This window comes from Xyrauchen texanus, chromosome 34 (genome assembly GCF_025860055.1).
Source record: "Xyrauchen texanus isolate HMW12.3.18 chromosome 34, RBS_HiC_50CHRs, whole genome shotgun sequence".
NCBI lineage: Eukaryota > Metazoa > Chordata > Actinopteri > Cypriniformes > Catostomidae > Xyrauchen > Xyrauchen texanus.
In genome coordinates, this window is record NC_068309.1 from 31,272,896 (window position 1) to 31,297,539 (window position 24,644).

At 37.4% G+C, this 24,644-nt stretch overlaps 1 protein-coding gene across 1 annotated transcript in view; it reads left to right on the forward strand.

Annotated features, from left to right (window-relative positions):
• The first annotated feature begins 446 nt into the window (after positions 1–446).
• LOC127627493 (neuronal vesicle trafficking-associated protein 2-like) overlaps positions 447–24,644 on the forward strand; it is a 69,490-nt gene continuing 45,292 nt past the window's right edge. Inside the window, exons 1-3 of the mRNA XM_052103895.1 lie at positions 447–642; positions 1,225–1,381; positions 19,732–19,851. Of these exons, the coding sequence (XP_051959855.1) occupies positions 1,253–1,381; positions 19,732–19,851 (249 nt within the window). The 5' untranslated portion in view covers positions 447–642; positions 1,225–1,252. The remainder of the gene's footprint in view (positions 643–1,224; positions 1,382–19,731; positions 19,852–24,644) is intronic.

Genomic DNA, 24,644 nt, shown 5'->3' on the forward strand with positions numbered 1-24,644 from the left:
GAGCTTTTAAAAGGTCTGGTCACCATTAACTTGCATTGTAAGGACCTACAGGGCTGAACTATTTTTCTAAAAGTCTTTGTTTGTGTTCTGCATAAGAAAGAAAGTCATACACATCTGGGAAAATGTTACTTCAGCTTTAAGATGTTTAGCAGATGTTGATTAGATTGTGATGCTTTCCAGATGACAAGATCTAAAACAGACATCTCAGAGATGTACCTGCGCTATCTGGGATTACAAAGGACACAATTTTTGTTGGCTTGCAAGCGCTGGTATTTCCTTGAGGAAATACAAATAAACATTTGAAATAAATACCCCAAATGAAAAAACTACTGCACTTATCCCAATGTCTCACTAGATGGCAGACGAGACAGCACGCGTGGGTTGGTATTGAGCTTCAGGGTTTGTGAGGGACGGGCAAAACAAATGTAGGGTTTCCTTCAGATCCCCCCTAGTGGCTTGAGTGTAAGTGAGTGTTTGGATGCTGCGCGGTGCGCGCGGACGGAGGCCGTCAGTATCTGCATCTCGCGCATCAGCACCACATACATACAGCTTCTCCATCTCGACGCTCCACCTGCCTACATCAACAACACGCATTTAAAAGTATTTGAGGCCAATACAAATCGCAGAAGTTGACAAATTTGGGTGAGTATGTGTTTAAAAGACCTCTTCATCTCGTGTGTGTTGTGTTTGTGGGAGATTAATTGTTGTGACGGGTAAACCAGCCATAAAAGGGGCGCGGATGCTTTATTTGGTCTGTAGCTGATGTTTGGAAACCTGGATTTTACACAATATGTTGTAAAAGTGTGTCTTGTTTTTTGCTCTTTGATCTGAAAGATCAATGTGCGGTACTATAATTGACTTTGCGTTTATTCAAAAGCGTCAAGTTTGTTTTTTTGTTGTTGTAAAAGTCGTGTTTAGACAGACATCTGAGAGACATGCTTGAGGTGTTTACCAAAAACATTGGTGTAAAAAAAAAAAATATATATATATATGTGTGTGTGTGTGTGTGTGTGTGTGTGTGTGTGTGTGTGTGCGTGTGTGAGTGGTGTGCGTGCGTGTGTGTGTGTTTGTGTGTGTTCTCTGTCTCTGCATGGTTTATTGAGGTTAAAAATGTGAATAGATTTATACCAGCAGGTTTATTAAAAAGGTGGTTCATATAATTATACTTAGAAACAGACTTAAATATTTTATATTAAATTTAATTCTAATTCTCTATGTTTGTAGGCTGAAAAGTGAAATAAATCCTTTAAAAATGGTTAAGCTGGGGAGTAACCTACAAGACAAAGGAGCAAAAGCAGTGAGCGTTGAGGATGGCTTTCAAAACGTCCCCCTCATCACGCCCTTGGATGTTACTAATCTTCAGTATCAAGCCCCAGACAAGGTAAGGAACATTCTTTTATGGTCTTATATAAGGTCTTGGCTCAAGGATTTATTAACCCTCTGTGTTAAATAAAGAGGGATAGTTCACCCAAACACTTTAATCCTCATCATTTTCTCACCCTCATGCCATCCCAGATGTATGACTTTCTTTCTTCTGCAGAATATTTCAGCTCTGTAGGTCTTTACAATGCAAGTGAATGGTCACCAGAAATGTGAAGCTCCAAATAGCACATAAAAGCAGCATAAAAATAATCCATCAGACTCCAGTGGTTAAATCTATATCTTCAGAAGTGATATGATGGTTTGGGTGAAAAACAGATCAATATTTATGTACTTTTTACAATAAATTCTCCTCACTGCTCAGTAGGTGGCAATATGCACAAAGAATGCAAATTGCCCAAAACAAAATAATTAATGTGGAAGTGCAAGATGTTTTAAAATATGAAGATTTTTAGATTTATATTAAAATATTAGTAAAATATTTATCTATTTCTCCCCTACACCTTTCAAATAACTTCTGAAGACATGGATTTAACCACAGGAGTGTTATGGATTGTTTTTATGATGCCTTTATGTGCTTTTTAGACCTTTCAAATTGGCCTCCATTGACTTGTGTTGTATGGACCTAAAGAGCTGAGATATTCTTCTAAAGATCTTTGTTTGTGTTCAGCAGATGAAAGAAAGTCATACATATCTGGGATGGCATGAGGTTGTGTAAATTAGATAATTTTCATGGGTGAACTATTCTTTTAACCCTTTTGTTTTGTGAGAAAATTCCTAACAACCGCTCTCGTCAAAAAAGAACCGGTAATGTACAGTAGTTATACAGCACACGTCCCTTTTGATTATAAATATGAACATTGACATTGGGTTGTTTTTCAAACTGAACACAAGCTTTTATAGTAGCATATCATCTGGAGAGAGCACCAATATTATTTTTCAGTTGTAGTATTCCTTTACATTAGACATACAGTAAACCCTTAATAATTGGAATACTTACACATCAAATCTGTTTGAAAAAATACAGAGTCATGGTTTACATAATAAATTTACTAAAAAAATACCCCATAGACTTACATTAAAAAGGCACCGGCCCTTATCTAGGGGTCAGTATTTTGTTGAGACTTGGGGATGGTCTCTTTTGACTTGGACCACTAAGCAACCATCCATTATCTATTTAGTTATACCCTAGCAACAATTTAGCAATGCCTTAGTGAACACCCAAAGCACTCTGACATTGCATATATTATTGCAAATTATATTTTTATAATTTTTATAGTATAATTGTATAATTTAATCAATTATACAAACATAACACAATATTTTAACATTCATTATTTGTGGAGAATCTGAAGGAATTTCCAAATACAAAAAGCCAAGGGCCACTCAAAGACAAAATACAAGATTAAGATTCATTTTTGTCTTTTTTTGAACTCTTAAAGGGTAAAAATCTTGTCTTTCATAATTTCGATTATTTTCTGTAAGTGTTTGTTTACATCCTTTTGTGAGTTTTGGATTATTTTTAAAGGAAAATTATTTCATTGTCCTCATGTTGTTTCAAACCTGTATGACTTTTTTCTTCCAAAGAGATTAGACAGAATGACAGCCTCCGTCACCATTCACTTTCATTGTATAAAAGAAAGATGAATGCAAGCGAATGGTGACATGACAGTCAGTCACAACATTCTGCCTAACATTTCCTTTTGTGTTCCATAGCAGAAAGAAAGTCATACAGGTTTTGAACAACATAAGTGTGAGTAAATGATAACAGAATTTTCATTTTTGAACAAACTATCCCTTTAAATGATTTACAATCCTCTGATTTAAACACTTGTTTGCAAACCTGTTCATAGTAAGCATAAGTGTAAAAGCTTTCTCGCTTTCTTTGGCTCCTCATTTGGGATTCTGCTGAGAAAGGCACAATCATGGTATGCACCTGCTAACTGAAGTGGCCTGTCACTCTGCACAAGCCTGTGCAGTCACACTCGGGCACGCAACCTTCCACCCCAATATAAGCCCCAGCCCCCCTCTCCTCTGGATAATCCTGAGGGACTCTGATGCTTTATTGGTCTGCATTACAAAGAGAAAAAGCCATGCTATCTCAGCTGTCATATGGAGGCTTCATCCTCTGTTTAATGCCAGGGCCGAGGTGAAGAGGTTGCGTTGGATAATTAACATAAGTTTATGTCAGCTGGCGAGCTGGTAGCTCTCACAGATTATGCATTACTAAAGAGGTAAAGGCAAACACTCATATATTTTTATAGTAGACCAGGGTATTGGTAAAAGGGTAAACTGGTTTTGCTTTAGAAACCAGATTTTATAGTTGGGCGTTCTGTGGTGACCCAACACACAACGAGATAAAGGGAGGCCGGAGACGCACGTGGCTGTGCTGCACGTGTGCTTGTTTATGTTTGTTTTATGTTGAGATTGACATTAAATGTTACGTTTACTGTTCAGCCAGTTCCCACATACTCCTTGCCCATCCTTTAACTGTTACAGATGCATTGTCCTTTGTCATTTTGCTGATGAAGGTTGCAATTAATTTATTTTCTATATATTCCATTTTCAGAGTGTAGTTCATCCTTTGACCAAGGTGATGCAGGCAGAGGTTAATAAAAAAGTAATTTTGTGTGTAGTCCATCTTAAGTCCAAGTTTCAGGCAGTGTCCAATTAATTATCAGTTGTCTGACAGTTGGTACTGGCATCAGTTCATCCTCTGTGAATTCCATTGTAGTAGACAAAGTGATATTTGGCTGACACAGGCTGTAGTTAGTCATCATCACTCAGCAACACATAGTAGTGGGAGTCGGACATCAGGCAGGACCAGAGCTGGATCTAGCAGGCTCTGGTAACCTCAGGATACATATCCCAAGGTAAAGACAGGGAAACAAATACAATAATATTAGCGTAGATGCCATTCACTTTAAAGCATGATTATAGAATATGAGAAGTGTTTCCGGTTCCGGCAGACCTAACTAATGCCGCATAACTATGTGTTCATAGATAAATTAGGTGTATGCCTGGCTGAAATGAAGAGCCTTTAGTCTAGACTTAACCTGAGAGAGGGTGTCTGAGTCCTGAACTATCTTCTGAAGAATATTCCATAATTTAGGAGCTAAATAGGAAAAGGATCTACCTCCTTTTGTGGATTTTGATATTCTAGGTATTAAACAGGCCATAATTTTGCAATCTTAGTGAACATGACTCAATTCAAGTCATTTTATTTGTATTGTGCTTTTCACAATACACAACGGTATAAAGTAGCTTTATAGAAAATTATGCATTAACAGAAAATTAAATAGTAATATCTATAAAGTAAAAAAAATGATGAAATATAGCGTGATAGGTCACATATGTACTGTGGATCTAGACCATTCAAAGCTTTGTAAGTAGTTAGAAGTATTTTAAAATGAATTCAAAATTTAACAGGTAGCCAATGTAGCGATGCTAAGATTGGGCTGATATGATCATATTTCTTGGTTCTAGTGAGCACTCTGGCAGCTGCATTTTGAACTAACTGAAGTTTATTTATGGAACCTGCAGGACAACCTCCCAGTAATGCATTACAATAATCTAGTCTTGAGGTCATGAATGCATTAATTAGTTTTTTGGCATTAGAAACAGACAGCATGTGTTGTAACTTAGCAATATTTCTGAGATGGAAGAATGTTATACAACAAAACCTGGAAATTTGGATTTCAAAGGACAGATTGCAATCAAATATACCACCCAAGTTCTTCGCTGTAGAAGATGATGTTACAGTACATCCATCGAGAATCAAATTATATTTTAGCATCTTATTTTTTGAGGTTTTTGGTCCAATAATTAGTACCTCTGTTTTGTCAGAATTGAGCAGAAGGAAATTCCTAGCCATCCAATTTTTTATATAATTGATACACTCTGCTAACTGGGATAAATTTGAAATTTCAGCAGGATTTGAGGAAATATAAAGTTGGTTATCATCGGCATAACAGTGAAAACTAATTCCACTGTTCCTGATAATGTCTCCCAGGGGAAGCATATATAATGAGAAAAAGAGAGGCACTAAAACTGATCCCTGTGGCACTCCATAACTAACTTTAGTTTGATCTGACAATTCCTCGTTTACACAGACAAAGTGGTAGTGGTCGGATAAATAGGACCTATACCAAGCTAATGCCTGTTCACAAATGTCAACATATCACAAGCCAATCTAAGATAATTTCGTCATCTGTGGTGTCGAAGGCAGCACTAAGATCTAAAAGCACTAGAAGAGAAATGCAGCAGCGATCAGATGATAAGAGCAAGTCATTTGAAATTCTGATAAGTGCAGTCTTTGTACTAAGATGGGCCCTAAATACTGACTGAAATTCTTCATATATAATTTTTTTTTGGTAAAAATGAACTTAGTTGGGAGAACACTAAATTTTCAAGTATTTTCGACATATATGGGAGATTTGAGATCAGTCTATAATTAGCGAACTCTCCAGGATCAAGCTGTGGATTCTTGATAAGTGGTTTAGTAGCTGCTATCTTAAATTTTCTTGGGACATGCCCTAAGGATAATGAGGATTTAATAATATTAAGAAGAGGTTCCGATATTACAGGAAACACCTCTTTTAATAGCTTGTTCAGTATTGAATCTATCATACATGTTGTTGATTTTGATGTTTTGATAAGTTTGTTGAGCTCTTCCTGTCCTATGACAGCAAAACATTGAAGTGATGCATGGGGAATAATATGAGACAATGTCTTCTTTGTGACTTAAGTTAATCCAAAAATTTTAATTATTTTATCGTTTCTCACCTTCATGTCATTCCAATCTCCCTTTTTTCTTTCATCAGTGGAACATACATTTTTTTTTTTTTTTTCAGAATGGTTAGAATGGTCCGGTTCATGTTGTACCTAACAACACCATTCAACCTTGACTATAGTAAGGCCTACATTATTGCTTAAATAAAAGTCTTCTTGATCAATGTTGTCCATAGAACTTGTGTGCTATATTCCAGTTTTCCAAGTGAAACAGAAGCCATACAATAGCTTTGTGTGAGATACAGGCCGAGATTTAAGTTGTTATTTGAATATTTAAAGATTTGAATACTAGTTTGTGTGAATTAAGATACCATATTTACATCTACTACATATCCAGTTAGCCATCAGCTGACCACACATGGCATTTCTGATAGTCTACTCTGACCCACCTGTGGATTTACATCAGACAAATTATATCTAGTGCCTTAAATTACATCATACTTTAATTGATTCAATTGATGTCATGTCCAATCAATTGAACAGGTGGACTCCAATCAAAATGTAGAAACATCTCAAAGATGAGATGAGCCTGAGAAATGGTATATATATATATATATATATATATATATATATATATATATTAGGGCTGTCAATAAATTAAACATTTTAATCTAATTAATTACATTGTTCTAATTAATTAATCGCGATTAATCATATTTAATCGCATATTCAATATTTGCTGAGAAAGCCCCTCATATAACAATAATTCAATATATAATGATGAAATAATTATACATAGTTATCTTTTGAATATAAAAAAATATATATATATATATATATATATATATATATATATATATATATATATATATATATATATATATATAAAATATTCAGATAATTAAAATGCATTACATTCTTGTGGCAGAAGAGTTCATTGATTAGACAATACAAAAAGCATCTTTAGAATACAATGTATTGTTTACTACCATATTATTGAACATAAGTTAATAATTGGCATACAGTTCACAGCAATCCATTTCACAAGTGAATTTGTCAATCATTATTTATTATGAGGGCTTGTTTAAGGATCCGTCAATAGGACCTGTGTCAGACATACTTGTGCATTGCGTCATAAACATACATTTTTAGGTCACTGTGTCAAGTTAAATACAGTTTAATACTTAGAACACAGCTTGAGATCCCTTAGTTCGGATTTGCGCTCCATCAATTGTTCTGAACGCAAGAACGTAACGCATGTCTTGTTTTCTTCACTGTATAAACTACGCGTTACCACACAGCGTAAAATTCACTCACTGCCCTCTGGAGTAAACAGGTGGTACTTCAAGCTTGCATTTCTCAGGAATCTTCCTTATTACAGTCCGGGGGCATTGTGATTAATTGCGTTACATTTTTTAATACGTTATTTTTAATAAAATTAATTGCACTGAATATAATATATATTAGGGCTGTCGATTTAATGCATTAATTATATATATATATATATATATATATATATATATATATATATATATATATATATATATATATACAAATATTCAGACCCCTTTTTTCACATTTTGTTATATTGCAGCCTTATACATCAATTTACACTCCATACCCCATAATGACAAAGCAAAAACAAGATTTTTGATAACTTTGCAAATTTATTAAAAAGAAAAAACTGAAATATCACAAAGACTAAAGTATTCAGACGCTTTGCTATGAACCTTGAAATTTAGCTCAGGTGCATCACATTTCTCTGGATCATCTTTGAGATTTACATTTACATTTATTAATTTGTCAGACACTTTTATCCAAAGCGACTTACAAAAGAGGAAAACATAAGCAAATCATCTTAAGGAGACATTTGTATGAAAAGTGCCATACCACAAAGTTTTACTAGCATCAGAATAGCATTCAAAACAGATAAAAGTTCAACAAATATTATTATTATTAATTGTTTTAGTTTTTAGTGACTGGTTAAGTGCTCTTGGAAAAGATGTGTTTTTAGCTGTTTTTTGAAGACAGAGAGTGAGTCAACTTCACGGATAAAGTTGGGAAGGTCATTCCACCAATGTGGTATGATGAAACTGAGAGTCCGGGAAAGTGTTTTGATGCCTCTTTGTGTTGTTACAACAATGCAACGTTCCTTAGCCGACCGCAGGTTTCTGGCAGGAGTGTAGATCTGCATAAATGATTTTAGGTATGCTGGAGCAGACCCAGTGACTGTTTTGTATGCCAGCATCAGAGCCTTGAATTGAATGCGTGCATCAACCGGCAGCCAGTGGAGAGAGACAAAGAGTGGTGTAACATGTGCTGTCTTTGGCTCATTAAAGACCAGATGTGCTGCTGCATTCTGGATCATTTGCAGAGGTCTAATTGCACATGCAGGAAGGCCTGCAATGAGAGAGTTACAGTAGTCCAGTCTAGTTATGACAAGTGGCTGAACAAGCAGTTGTGTGGCATGTACAGAGAGGAAAGGTCTTATTTTACTGATATTGTAGAGTGTAAATCTACATGATCTTGCAGTCTTTGAGATGTGGTCTGTGAAATTTAGTTTGTTATCAATGGTTACCCCTTTATTTCTGACCGTTTCGGAAGGCGATACTGTAGTTGAACCCAGCTGCACGGGGATGTTGTGTTCAAAAGCAGGATTGGCTGGAAAGACAAGGAGTTCGGTCTTGGCTGGATTGAGTTGCAGGTGGTGTTCCTTCATCCAGGCCGAGATGTCTGCCAAACAGGCAGAGATTTGAGCAGTCACTGTGTTGTCATTGGGCTGAAAAGACAAGTAGAGTTGTGTGTCGTCAGCGTAGCAGTGGCAAGAGAAACCATGTAACTGAATGATGGGTCCTTGTGATGTTGTGTATATGGAGAAGAGAAGTGGCCCAAGCACTGATCCCTGAGGTACCCCAGTAAGTAACTGATGTGGCTTGGATACCTCACCTCTACACTTGTATCTACACTTTGATTGGAGCCCACTTGTGTCACTTGACTGGACATGATTTGGAAAGGCACACACCTGTGTATATAATATCTCACAGCTGAAAATGCATATTAAAGCAAAAAACTAAAACAAAATGCATATCAGAGCATAGTGGCCATCATTTTTAAATGGAAGAAGTTTGGAACAACCAGAACTCTTCCTAGAGCTGGCTGCCCGGCCAAACTGAGCAAACTGGGAAGAAGGGCCTTGGTAAGAGAATTGACCAAGAACCTGGTGGTCTGGTTGAGCCCCAGAGAGCATGTGTGGAGATGGGAGAAACTTGTAGAAGGACAACATCACTGCAACACTCCACCGATCTGGGCTTTATGGCAGAATGGCCAGACCGAAGACTTTTCTTAGTACAAGGCACAAAAAAGCACCTAAAGGACTCTCAGATTGTGAGAAACAAGATTCTCTGGTCTAATGAAACAAAGATTTATCTGTTTGGTCTCAATTCCAAGGGTCATGCTTGGAGGAAACCTGGCACCGCTCATCACCTGTGCAATACCATCCAAATGGTAAAGTATAGTGGTGGTACCATTAGTTGTGTTTAATTTTGGAGTTTCACAACATTAACAGAAATGGACAATCTGGAATGTAATCCTTAGGCCTACTTCAGAAGTAGGCCTATAAAATCGGCGGTTTAGTCCAACAACAGAAAGAAATGTTAAACCAAATGTTATTTGGGGTATTTTTTGACATTTTATAAAGTGTTTAATTTATATTTTGTGTTCAATTATGAATTTTGTAAAGTATTATGCACAATAAATGCATAATTTATTAAAATACAAAACAAATATGTTTTTATGTAAATGCATAATTTACATAAAATACAAAACAAATATGTGATCGCAATCAAAACCACTTCAGCGTTCTAAGTGAAGACGAAGACGTACAAACTAAATATGACCACTTTGTAGCAACCATCGAAAAAGCGGCTAAATCAACAGTTGGTCTTATCAAGAAAAAAGCCCCTAAAAACTGGGTCTCAAGCCGAACAACAAACTTACTTGACCAACGAAATCGAGCCAAACGAGACCGAAAAGAAAAGCAAGAGTGCCATAATCTAAGTCAAAAGCTCCTCGAGTCTTACCAGCAGGACAGAATCTACTTTCTATCAAAGAAACTCAAGCGTCTCAAGGAAGCTGCGAAAGAAAACAGGCTACGAACCATATGGGAAGTTATCAATGAGATCAGAGGCAAAACAAAATCAATAAACAAGCATAAAATGAAGAAAACAGACGGTAGCAATATCAATTCTTCTAAGGAACTGCTAGACGAATGGCAAAATTACTTCAAAACTCTACTGAACAACGAAACGGTCACGGAACATCTACACATCGAGCCAGCTACCAGAGACTTAGAAATCGATATAGGCCCATTCACGCTCGACGAAGTCAAAATGGCCGTAGACGAACTCAAAAATGGCAAATCACCAGGTTCCGACTATCCCATTACTGCCGAAGCTCTTAAATACGGAGGCCCCCACGCAGTCAGACAGCTGTGTAACATATGCAATGATGTCTACATGCAAGAAAAAGCACCAGAGCAATTCACCACCAGTCTCATCGTTCCATTGCCCAAGAAAGGCGATCTTACATTGATGAATAACTACAGAGGGATCAGTTTGATGTCGATTGCGGCGAAAGGCTATAATAAAATTCTTCTTAATCGAATAAGAAAACCAGTCGACGACATCATGAGAAAGAATCAAGCAGGATTTCGAAGAGGAAGAGGATGCACCGAACAAGTTCACATACTTAGACGAATAAACGAGGGCGCCATCAACAAGAACCTAGACCTCTACATCATATTCGTCGACTTTAAGAAAGTGTTCGATTCAGTTACACGAAACGTCTTGTTCGACATCTTGCGACATTACGGAATTCCCGATAAAATCGTAAGAGTGATTCGCACTATCTACAACAATTCAAAAAGTCAAGTAATGGTTGAGGGTAAGCTATCGGAACAGTTCAACATCTCAACTGGAGTTCTTCAAGGAGACACACTAGCTCCCTTTCTATTCATCATCGTCATAGATTTCGTCCTAAAGAAAGCAGAACAAGAGCATGCAATATCAACGGGCTCACATGGCTTCACGACGAATCTATCTAGATCATCGAGATATCCAGTCACTTCACTGTTCGATCTCGACTTTGCAGGCGACATTGCGCTGCTCGAGGGCTGCGACAACAACAAGCAGCAAAATCTAGAAAAATCGCTCAACTTCAAACAACAGCAAAGTGGGCAAAACGAGTAGGACTTGAGGTCAACATTAAAAAGACGGAAGCATTTAGCAAGGCAGTTACGCTTCGTCGGCCACTCACTTAGAAGAGACCCAAATGACCAAATTAATAAGTATGTGTTATATGCGCCCGAAGAACGAAATGGCAAACGAAGCCGAGGAAAGCCACGCGCATTATACCATACATACATCGGCAAACTAATCAACAATGACATGCCACCAACAGCTGACGAGATGCGAAGAGCTGCTAGTAATCGAACAGAATGGAGGAAACTTGTGACCGACTGCAAACCCGGTTTGTTCGCAGCCGATTGATGATGATTGATGAATGCATAATTTGCTAGCACTCCCTCCCCCGCCCTTCAACCACTGTATGACACCGTTCACCGGCGGTTACAGTGATTGGCCAGCGCCGTGGTAAAACATTGCCACCGTAACAGCCCAATCAGAATTATTTATTCTAATTTCTGATGTAATGTCTGTAAGGTCTCAAAAGCATGAATAACCAACACTCCTCTGAAACGTTTATAGTTTGGTGTTATTTAAAATGTCATATGACATATGTGGACATCAATTTTAAGGATTGTTTTGTTTTGTTTGTTTCTTTGGGGCTACTAGTTACAAATCAAAAAAGGGGAATGAAAAATGCACAGAGCATTCATGCTCTGCATAGTGAGCAAGTGAAAAGAAACAATAGTGAAACAAAAACTCCCTAAACCAAAGAAACCATGAGAGGAACCAGTACTCAGCTCAGGAAGCATTTCTCCTTCTGCTTGCAACAGAATTTTCCATAATTTTTACAACTTTAAAAGTATAGCAACAGCTTTAGAATAGCTCAGTTTACAAAATTGCTGCAATTTAGCAAAGTAATTGTCTTCTGAAACATCGCTGAATGTGTCTTGTACAAATTATTCAAAAGATTTATGTTTAAATAAACCAAATTGTATTTTTAATAATAGATTGCTAATCATAGCTTCTGGTGAGGTCTTCGTCAGTAGTCAAAAAGTACTACGATTCAAAGCCTGTAGACAATCTTATTATAGATATAATGCATATTTTTACTTAAATAATAACGCTGGAGCCAACATGGTACTTAATGGTACTTCAGAGTTGCATAGACAGACCACTTTACAAAGAAAACAGAAAAAAGTTAATTACATGAGCATGTGGAAGATGGCATTTTTTGTTGGGAAGGACAAATGCAAATTATACATATATTTTATACATATATATATATATATATATATATATATATATATATATATACACTCACCTAAAGGATTATTAGGAACACCATACTAATACTGTGTTTGACCCCTTTCGCCTTCAGAACTGTCTTAATTCTACGTGGCATTGATTCAACAAGGTGCTGAAAGCATTCTTTAGAAATGTTGGCCCATATTGATAGGATAGCATCTTGCAGTTGATGGAGATTTGTGGGATGCACATCCAGGGCATGAAGCTCCTGTTCCACCACATCCCAAAGATGCTCTATTGGGTTGAGATCTGGTGACTGTGGGGGCCATTTTAGTACAGTGAACTCATTGTCATGTTCAAGAAACCAATTTGAAATGATTCGAGCTTTGTGACATGGTGCAATATCCTGCTGGAAGTAGCCATCAGAGGATGGGTACATGGTGGCCATAAAGGGATGGACATGGTCAGAAACAATGCTCAGGTAGGCCGTGGCATTTAAACGATGCCCAATTGGCACTAAGGGGCCTAAAGTGTGCCAAGAAAACATCCCCCACACCATTACACCACCACCACCAGCCTGCACAGTGGTAACAAGGCATGATGGATCCATGTTCTCATTCTGTTTACGCCAAATTCTGACTCTACCATCTGAATGTCTCAACAGAAATCGAGACTCATCAGACCAGGCAACATTTTTCCAGTCTTCAACTGTCCAATTTTGGTGAGCTCTTGCAAATTGTAGCCTCTTTTTCCTATTTGTAGTGGAGATGAGTGGTACCCGGTGGGATCTTCTGCTGTTGTAGCCCATCCGCCTCAAGGTTGTGCGTGTTGTGGCTTCACAAATGCTTTGCTGCATACCTCGGTTGTAACGAGTGGTTATTTCAGGCAAAGTTGCTCTTCTATCAGCTTGAATCAGTCGGCCCATTCTCCTCTGACCTCTAGCATCAACAAGGAATTTTTGCCCACAGGACTGCCGCATACTGGATGTTTTTCCCTTTTCACACCATTCTTTGTAAACCCTAGAAATGGTTGTGCGTGAAAATCCCAGTAACTGAGCAGATTGTGAAATACTCAGTCCGGCCCGTCTGGCACCAACAACCATGTCACGCTCAAAATTGCTTAAATCACCTTTCTTTCTCATTCTGACATTCAGTTTGGAGTTCAAGAGATTGTCTTGACCAGGACCACACCCCTAAATGCATTGAAGCAACTGCCATGTGATTGGTTGATTAGATAATTGCATTAATGAGAAATTTAACAGGTGTTCCTAATAATCCTTTAGGTGAGTGTATATATATATATATATATATATATATATATATATAGGATCTAGTTGTTTTAATGCATGAACTTGGTGCAATACTGCCACCAAAACTTGGACAGTGTCAAAACCATTAATATTTCATACTGACATTAAAGTCTTAAAGCAGGACAGGAGAAACCCTGCAGAAAATTATGAGCTATCTCCAGAAGTCTGCTGATAGCAATCAAGCAGTAATGACTGAAAATTATTTGGAAGCTGTTTTAGCAGTAAAAATGTAACACGAGCCAATTTAAGAACAGGCTCTTTGAAGAATTCGATATTTTTTTTCTTTATGAGGAGTGTATATTTGTTTTATGTATTTTATAGTGAGTTTTAAATAGAACCAAAAATTGACTTGTTGGATATTTTGAGTAATAGATATTGTTGTAAACATAAGGTAAACCATGTAATCCATAGTACTGTATATACTTTTTGGTTATAAGTCCCCTCCATGCACTTGGATCACTACAATGGCTCACAATGTGTCTATATCTCATAATGTTTTCTAAGGGGACTCACGTTTGATAACTTTTGGCCAGGCTTTCTTATTACTCAGAATCTCATTCAAACCATAGTTCAAAACCACTCCATTATCATCCGACTACCAAATTCATCATCTCCTAATTTCATACAAATTAAAAGCTGCATGTCATCACCAACTCACCATTATTCAAAATACTATTAATCAAGTAGGTTGTCATCAGTATAACACTTACAGTGGAGGGGATCAATCCAGTTCGAACAGAAGTAGTCCCTGGTGTTGATATCGATGGCTTGAATCAGCAGCAAAAAAGACAATGCACAACCTTGCCTGGGGGCAGAGGTTGCATTCTAGGGGAAGAGCAAAAACAGAATAGATAACAGGGTGCCTCACATCACTCAGGAGAAGCAGAGAGAAATGGAAGCAGACATGTTTATTTAGGGGGAAAATGAAATCTCAGAGTGTTTGGGAGGAGACAGATAAACAGTTATTGCAGAGTTCATGACAATTGGTTGAGAGTCATTCTGTGGTCTACAAGACATTAGACTTCATCAGCTCCAGGGCTTCTGGGGAGTGAGGTGGCAGGAACGGAGGTCAGCACTGAGATGAAATCATCTGGAGATGTTATTTGTCCATCTGACATCACACGTCTCAGTGTGATTGGGCAAAATTCTGAATTTAAGGATTGACTTTGGGATTGAATTGAATTGGCCACATCCCACTGGATGTTAAATTGGAATGACAGGATGAGGTTTCTTCTATCAGGAAGACTTGCAGACTTGAGTGAAATTTAAGATGACATTTATTTGATGAATATAAAACAGAAAAGTAATGTCTCTCTTTGGCGTAGGCCCCATCTAGCGGTCCGAAGAAGTTGTACTCGGAACCGTCATATCCTGCCGGAGATAGGAGGCAGAGGTGAGGAGCTTACCCCCATGCAGGACGGGACTCAACTGTTGGGGGTGGGGTGGTGGAGGTTGCCGTGCTAGCACACTGAAACAGCAATGTGATAGATTGTGAGCAGACTTATAAAGCAATGGCTTACATGTGATTGGCTGGGAATTACCCAGCTAATGGTGCGATGATGTACAGCTGCTAGTCTTCCCGCTAGAACTACGCTGCGCTTACATATGTTAACATTAGTTAACAACAGAGTTAACATGAACTAACAATCAACAATCTATTTACAGCATTTATTGATCTTGGTTAATGTTAATTTTAACATATAGTAAAACATTTTTAAAATCAAAAGTTGTTTATGTTAACATTAGTTAATGCACTATGAACTAACATGGACTAAAAATGAACAATTGTATTTTTATTAACTAACATTAACAAAGATTAATAAATACTGTTAAAACATATATTGTTCATTGTTAGTTCATGATACCTAATGCATTAACTAATGTTAACGAATGGAATGGAACCTTATTGTAAAGTGTTACCAGGAAATTCTACAGTCACACAACAAAGGAAGTTTGTTAGTCAAACTATAATCAAATGAGCATGAACAGTAAAATTAGGCTATTCTGATAAATTACTGATCTTTCTGCATTGTTCATAAAAATAAAGTGAATAATGGATAATGTACCATCAGCCAGTCATTTTTGCAAAATAAACTTGATGTCTCCCTTAAGCGGTTATTTTGTGGTAATGATCTGCAGACTCTAGATTATTTATCTTAGAGACCACAGAGTCTCGGTCCGTGTACTTGGCGGCCAACGGATTTTCGTTTTGAAAGGAAAAAAACAAAAACAAAAAACGGCCCGTTTCCCAATTACCATTAGTAAATAGGAAAACAAAAAATGGAAAACAACCCATTATTCGTTTTTTGTTTTGATATTAAAAAACGGAAAACGAAAAACAATCTCGTTATCCGATTGTCCTTGATGTGTTTACAGATGGAAATCGGAAATCAAAATACGTCGTAATCCTTAATTCTGCGTTGGTATTTTTTCGTGACCCGGAAAGTGAGAGAAGTTACGTTTAAATTAATTCACAGATTCTACCCAGTAAAGTGTGTGCTTAAGCGGTATAAACCAGATATTGAATCTGAATGCTCTTTCTGTAAAAGGTCAGATGAAGATATTTGCCATTTATTTTGGAAATGTTCGTACACAGAAAAATTCTGGTCAAATGTCCTTGAATTTATCCAAACCTTTTTCATTACGGATTTCTCATTTTGCTTTAAAGATGTTTTCTTTGGTGTGTTCGACATCAAGACGGACAAGGAAGGAAAGTATTTCATTATTACTCTTTTATTTCTACTCGCTAAATATCACATCCATAAATGTAAGTTCAGGGGCTCTAAACCCTTCTTTCCTTTGTTTGAGAGTGAAGTCAATGAATACTTGGACTCCATAAGATATTCAAAGAACTGTAAAGCTCTGAAGACTGTGCAGACATATTCAAATCTTGTGACATCACGTGACTGAATGAAATTGGAACTTATAACTGTAAGTGATGCTATGAATTGGACTGCTTGTTGATTAGCCTTCCTGGACTTTGCAGACCCCACTGGATATGATTTATTTATGTATGTACTTTATTTATTTTTGTATAGTTTATTTATGTATGTATTTGTATGTGTTTGTAACTGCAATTGCTGTCAAGAAATAATAATAAAAAAAATAAAAAATAAAAAATAAAAAAGTACCGGTAGTAAGTAGTAAGCGGTTGTCATAGATACACATATGAGCGGAAGTCATTTGAACATCAATGAGACCATAGACAGTTAGGAAATGGGATCCGCGTTGAAAAGGGAATCCATTTTTGGATGTGATCCTTTCCCCTCTGAAGAGGCCCAACAATGGACTGAATCTGAGTTTGGTTCTCACTCTGACATGTTATCACTGTACGAAAATGTGGTTCACCATAACTACAGCCCTTTTAAAGATGCAGTTAGGTCTCTTATTGATTTCACCAGAAGGTGTGTGTGACCTGCAGTGGTCAATAAAGAAGCACTATACTAACAAAAATAACATTTATTACAGCGGAAACTGTAAAAGTGGTTTCAGTCCATAACAAGATAAATTGCACTAACAATGCAGTAACTCTGATTGTTTACAATGAATACACAGCACTTACAATCTTTATTTCTTTATAAAGTCTTTGTTTTAAATGTAATTTTCATGTAAAGAAGTTTTGTCTAAAAATCTAGCTCAGCAGATCACAATAAAGAACATAACATCAGTTAATCTGTTTTAACTACTTCCTTTTTCTTTTTGATTTCAACTTCAAGTTGGCCGTCATAACAGAAGTTGATCCTGACAAGTCCCTGCTCAGCACACCACCTCCGCACACTCCTCTCAGAAAACCCCCGTATCGTTCCAAACTGTGAACCCAACGCAGCTGCTATATCCCCACAAGACATTCCATTCTTTCGGTTTTCTAATATAAAACTAGCATATTCATCTAAAAACATTTTTATGTCTGTATCATTCTAACTGTCTATTGTCTCATTGATGTTCAAATGACTTCCGCTCATAGGTGTATCTATGACAACCGCTTACTACTTACGATCGCTTCCGGGTCACCAAAAAATACCAACGCAGAATTAAGGATTACGACGTATTTTGATTTCCGATTTCCATCTGTAAACACATCAAGGACAAGCGGATAACGAGATTGTTTTTCGTTTTCCGTTTTTTAATATCAAAACAAAAAACGAATAATGGGTTGTTTTCCGTTTTTTGTTTTCCTATTTACTAATGGTAATTTTGAAACGGGCCGTTTTTCGTTTTTGTTTTTTTCCTTTCAAAACGAAAATCCGTTGGCCGCCAAGTACACGGACCAGTCTCACACTCACACTGAATCCCACCTATGGTTTGTGTCGGAATTCAGTTGGTGTTTATAATTTATTTTATTTTATTTAGTTTTTAAACTACAGTTTATACTTATTTAGAAGAGATTCTTTACTGCTTTAATACAGTTTTTCAAAGTATAATTTGTCCCAACTCTGATTATCGTTTTTCCAGCAGAAGCGCATGATTTTTCTCGAAAAAAAATATGCCCTATATCCATCGGTAAATCACATTAAGTTCATAACTTGTAGTCAATGCTAATGCTGTTCAACCCATAAATAAACTCATCGCAAGCAGGTTCGTACACAATACAACAGGGAAAAAATTGTAAAAGCATGTACATTGTCTTATATCTTGCAAATCGGTAATGTCTTACAGCATTTTGGTCAACAAACTTCTTCAGGCATTCAATTAATTTCTCTGAGGATTCTTCCAGTTTCAAGTAGCCTATATCACATGGTTTAATCGAGAAGTTTAAAAAATGATGCAGGTGATGCGCTGCGAACTAAACCAAAGAAGGTAAATGGTGTTGGACATCTTCCTCCAGTCTTAAACTGAAGATTTTTACACTCATGTCAAACCATTTTATTGACTTCTTGAATTGTTTGATTCACAAAAGAGCCTCATATGACAGAAAAAACATGCAATGACAGTAAGTTCCTAACTTTGTTTGAGACATTAATGTGCTTGCTAAATCAAAATGTTATGACGCGACTCCACTTCATTCATATAAACCATTTAATTACTGTTCCACATAAATGTTAAAAGCATTTACTAGCGAGTCTGGTGCCTTCCTTATATGGCATTATCATGGGCGTGGATTATGATAATTGTGAATGAATCATGCAAACGCTCCCTATTTATGAATGTTTTGAATTCACAAACATACGCATGTTTACTAACAAATCTGGGAAATTCAAAGAATATATATATATATATATATTAATTAAATACAACATTCTGTTTGGATGCATTTCAGACGTTGACTTATCTTGATCTAATGTCTCTGCAAATACCCCATATGTTCTGTGTATGATAAACTGCTTATAGGTTATTAATACTAAAATGAAATGAGTTATTATTATAAAAAAACAACACTTAAAGAAGTTACATGATTTATTTTACCATTTAATTCTACTTAAATGTCAAATGTGCAATTTGTATGATTACTTTCTACTCATGTTACTTTCTCCTATCACAGCTTAATTTGCAGAAACAACTATAAGTAAGCCATTTATTAAGGTAGGTTGATTTCCTCTGGCACACTAGCTTGGCTTAAACCAGTCTAAGTGATTTGACCAGGGTTGAGTTCTGTTGAGTAAATGGTGTTGATTTTGGTGATGCCAATTGGGAAAACATTACTGGAAGTCCCAGCTATCTGTGTGTGTTTGCGGGATTGCTGATTTTGAACAACACAAGAGTCAGCATGGGTGGTGGTTGGTGGTTATCATGTTGATTCGAGATTGGAATGCCCAACATAATGAGCATTATTGACTAAATTACATTACAGTTATCAAACTCTAACCCAATGGCAATTTGCTATTCAAATTGATTTGAAAGATCTAGCTAAAAGTTTGTTCTGATGATTAAGCATTCTCTGCACAGGTGGTGGTGAAGACACGGACTGAGTATCAGACGGAGCAGAAGTACAAGGCCAAACTGAAGGTGCCGAAGGTGGAGGAGTTCACCATCAGCGTCACTGATGGAGTTTCTGAGAGGCTGAAGGTATGAATGTTCTCTTCCTTTGACATGGATGCCTAGACCACCATGCTGAAAAGATTAGACTGATGCTGGTCGAGTTGGTGGACCAGAATGGTATTTCTGATGAAGTTGGTACACCAAAGTTTGGTTTTGGCTGTTGCTCTAGCATAGGGTGCTGGTGTGCTGGTGTCCCCATCATACTACTTAACTGGCTTAACCAGAAATAATTCATTGGACAGCCAGCTTCACCAGAAAAAACAAAAACAGCTGGTGAACAGTATGGCTATTATAAACCAGCACTAATCAGCTTGTCTGCATAGTTTTTTCAGCATGGTTGTAGCCACTGAGATTAATGTCTTGTGATTTTTAAAGTCAATAACATACACATCATAAGGATTTAATTTATTAATGTATCTGCTGATTGCATCAGTGTTTAATTTTCTTATTACTACATGTTAAAATATTTTTATTCCTGCAAGAACATGGAAATGTTCCTAAAGGTTCCTCGTACTCAATAAAGTGTTTTCTCAATTTTTCTCTTGAAAAAGATGTAGTCTTTCTTTGAACATTCAGTCTTTGCTTCAGCTATTTGGATTGAATCTTTGAGGCAGTTGTATAATCTGCTGATAGAATGCTTTTGGAAGTGTGTAGGGTTTGGACTTCATTAATTCAAAATTGGACAGAAAAGACATCTGAAGGGAGGTTTTACCTTAACAGTGAAGGTCACTGGGGAGGCAGATGATGAAGAAAGGAAACATTTGATGTACACATTAAAGGTTCTGTAAGCCACAAAACATTGTGAAAACAGAAACGGTGTTTCTGCAATCTGCAGTATTCTTTCACACACAAAATTTGATTGAAATTCATTCAGTGCTGTTTGTTAATTTTTGAGGTATCGAAGGAAACATACCTTAGCTTTTTTATGGGCTTGTTGTGGGAAACTCTTCTCCAGTGATGTTACCAAGGAAGAGCCATTCAGTGTGCAAAGAGCTAACTTCTGGCTGATTTCTCCTGTGTGAAAGCTCCCTGTTGGGTTTTGTAATATTCCCAACCGAAGCTCCACCATTAAGTGAAGAAGGAATGTTCCCCCTCATTAAACGTTCAAAACAAAAGAGAGTTGAGGTCTCTTGGTATCTTATGCAGCCAAGTGGAACATATTAACATATCATGTCGAAATAAATGTGGTATTAAGACAACTTAATTAAGCAGGAAGAAGGTCTTGTGATTTTTGCTTGTTGTTAATGCGTTGACTGGGAGGTTTGGTAGAGAAAGTGGAGGGTGTAAGATTTGGCTTTGACTTGCACGACTTTCCAACTATTCCCAAGATAGATTAAAAGCACTGTGCCTTGAAGTCAACGGACCCACGTGAATGAATAAAACAGGAGTTTGGCCTGGATAAGAAAAAAAAACTAAACAAAGTAGGGGACTGGGTAGCACAGCGAGTAAAGATGCTGACTACCACCACTGGAGTCGTGAGTTCGAATCCAGGGTGTGCTGAGTGACTTCAGCCGGGTCTCCTAAGCAATCAAATTGGCCCGGTTGCTAGGGAGGGTAGAGTCATATGAGGTAACCTCCTCGTGGTCACTATAATGTGGCTCTCGCTCTTGGTGGGGCACGTGGTGAGTTGTGCATGGATGCCACGGAGAATAGCATGAAGCCTCCACACAAGCTATGTCTCCGTGGTAATGCACTCAACAAGCCACGTGATAAGATGCGTGGATTGACAGTCTCAGACGTGGAGGCAACTGAGATTCATCCTCCAACACCAGGATTGAGGCGAGTCACTATGCCACCACCAGGCTTAGAACGTAATTGAGGAGAAAAAAAATACTGAATAAAAAAAATAAATCTTTCTTTTCTTATTGTTTTGGTGGGCAGAATAATGTATTTAATACTACAATAATTTCTGATTATTAGTATTTTAAACCTATGATTCTATTATAATTTACATATGATGCACATTTTTCAAGTCTCAAAGTATTTCGTGCCATGGCCATATCCTCACTCTGTTCCTACTTTACAAATAGATGCGCAAAATTGTATCAGATCAAAATGGCTATTCATCGTTTTTTTTAATAAACCAAAAACAAAACATGCTGAAGCCACTAACTCTTTTCAAGAGGAGAATGTTGCCAGTACTGACGCTGCTGCCGGTAGTTCACTTGCTGCCGATATGGACAATGCTTCTGCCTCTGTGAGCTGCAGCACCTGCCGTGGAACCACGTTGGCAGAAGGGGGGCTGGCAGCTCAACCCGTTAAGGCAACTGGAGGCATAAACAACCTCTGGGAAAAAATGACAGGCCCGAAACAGCCCAAGCTTTCTTCTTTCCCTAAACACTAAATTGGCAACATTAATAGTGCTTTCAACTTTTTACTATTCAAATTATCCATGGAGGGAGTACTCAATTTCACAGGAGCTTTGTTTTAGCTTTTCTTAAAATGTTGCTGCAAGACCAGACATAGACGAACTGTTTATTAAAGTGGGGCACGGAATTGGAGAAAGCTGTCGGAGAAGCTGGTAAAACATGCTTCATCACATGCACATTTAATGAGCATGCAGATATGGGAAAACTACAAGCAGGCTGAGGCAACAAGATCTGTGGCAGCAAAATTATCCCATTGCCATCAAGATGTAGTAGAGCAAAACTGACAGTATTTGTGCAAGCCTATTGGTATTGTAAAATCCAAATATTTTTACTGTAAAAGACGAGACTTTTAGAATGAAATCATTGCATTGTGTGCAGAGCAAATTTGTGAGGACATATCAAATGCCATACACGAGACCGATTTTCTTGTGGATATCGTCAAAGACTGCACAACTTTCTATTTGCATTAGATATACTGAGGGGCTTCATATTAAGGAGCGATCCATTAAATGTGACATACAAACTGTACTCTTTGTTTGTTGAGCCAAGCAACCATCACAGTTTTCTAATGATCCAGAAAGCACTAGCTCTTAATCTAAAGGAGACTGTACCAAGTGAATTGTTGCCAAGTGAAACATGTTGGGCTTGCAAATATCGGTGTGTCTATGCTGTGAAATCACAGTATGCTGCCATCAATCGCTGTTTGAAAGAAATGGAAGTTTCTATATTACCACATGACCAGCCTGTGCTTTATTACTTGCATTATTATCCTCGAGGATATTCTCAGAGTTGTGCACGTGACTCATAAGAGGTTGCAAAGTGCAAGTAGAACCATGGCTGATGGCCTCGGCAGTCAAGAGCCTGAAAACACATATCCAGCGATGCAGAGATGATGAGTCGTGGGATGCAATGTGGACACTGGTGAAAGCATTTTGCGAAGATATTGCTATTTCAGCTTGCGCAGAGTCAGAGAGTGACCCTCCAACCATTTTAAAATGTAAAAGAACCTCGAAGCCATCTCTCCTGCTTTCTCAATAAGTAGTGTCAAACACACTTGGTCAGCGAGATGAGAATGAAATACACTGGGAATCAGAAGCTCACACATTTAAATGTAATTTGTATCTCCCTGTGTTAGACACTATGCTGGCTGAATTGGACAGGAGATTTTCAAGTGAAATAATGGCCCTTTGTGTGGCGTGTGATGCTGTAATCAATTGTGAAAAAAAGGGTATCAGCCCACTACTAGACATATATGCAAGCCTTAAAATACACCCTCAGCTTGTGACAGCTGAAATGTATCTTTTGAAGTGCACCATCTCATCACCGATCACTGCAATTATGTCCTTTTTGAAGATTGAAAGCTCCCATTTATAGTAATTTCATGGAGAATGGTGATCAGTACATTCTTTTAAATTTCTCCTTTAGGTTTGGTAATCAAGACCGGACTATTGTGCTACACTACTTTGACAGAGTTTCCTGCAGTGCAATTTAGGCTTAACGCTGCCCCACTACTGAATCTACAGCGTGAAACACAGCACGACCAGTGTAGTCTGACTCCCAGATACAAATGACTCTTATGAGCCGGTTCTTTTTAACCTACAGTGCAGAATATACAGTATGACAAGTATAGTCCGATTACCAAATGATTGATTCGAATGAGCTGGTCCCTTTGAATCTAATGTGTGAAACACACAGCACATCCTGTGCAGTGTGATTCCTGGACAAATGACTCTAATGAGCCTGTTTTTTTTAATCTAAAGCACGAAACATACAGCGTGACCTGTGTAGTCCGATTACCAAACAAGTTATAAGAATGAGCAGCATTAATTTCATCAACAAAATCAATGACGAAACCATTGTTGACAAAGGGTTTTTTTGATTTTGTCAATGATAGCGAAAATATATGATGAAAATATGATGACAAAAAATAATCACCCTAGAGAAACTTAAAGAGGAAATACGCAAGGACAGGTATCCTAGCTTTTCCCAAATACTGCAGAGAATACTCAATCTACCTATTGGTTCTGCTACCTCAGAAAGAAGCTTCCCAGTTATGAGGAGAATAAGAAACTGGCTCCGATTTGCAATGGCCCAGGAGAGATTCTCTGATCTTGCCCTACTGCACATTGAGAAAGATCTGACAGCGAAACTGTCAGAAGAGAAGATAGTGGGCATCTATGCAACTCAGAATAGATAGATAGATAGATAGATAAACATTATATTCTTTGTGTTGCAGTAATTGTTTGTCTTCAAACAAAATGTTATATCCATAAGTAAGCATATTAGGTCTATATTTATGCACTGGTATTTTTTACTCTTTCTGTCTGTGTGAATAACCAAAAAAAAAAAAAGAAAAATAGGGTTTCCATGTTTTATGGGGAATTTCCATAGATATAATGGTTTTTATACTGTGCAAACTATATATTCTATTCCCTAACCCTATCCCTACCC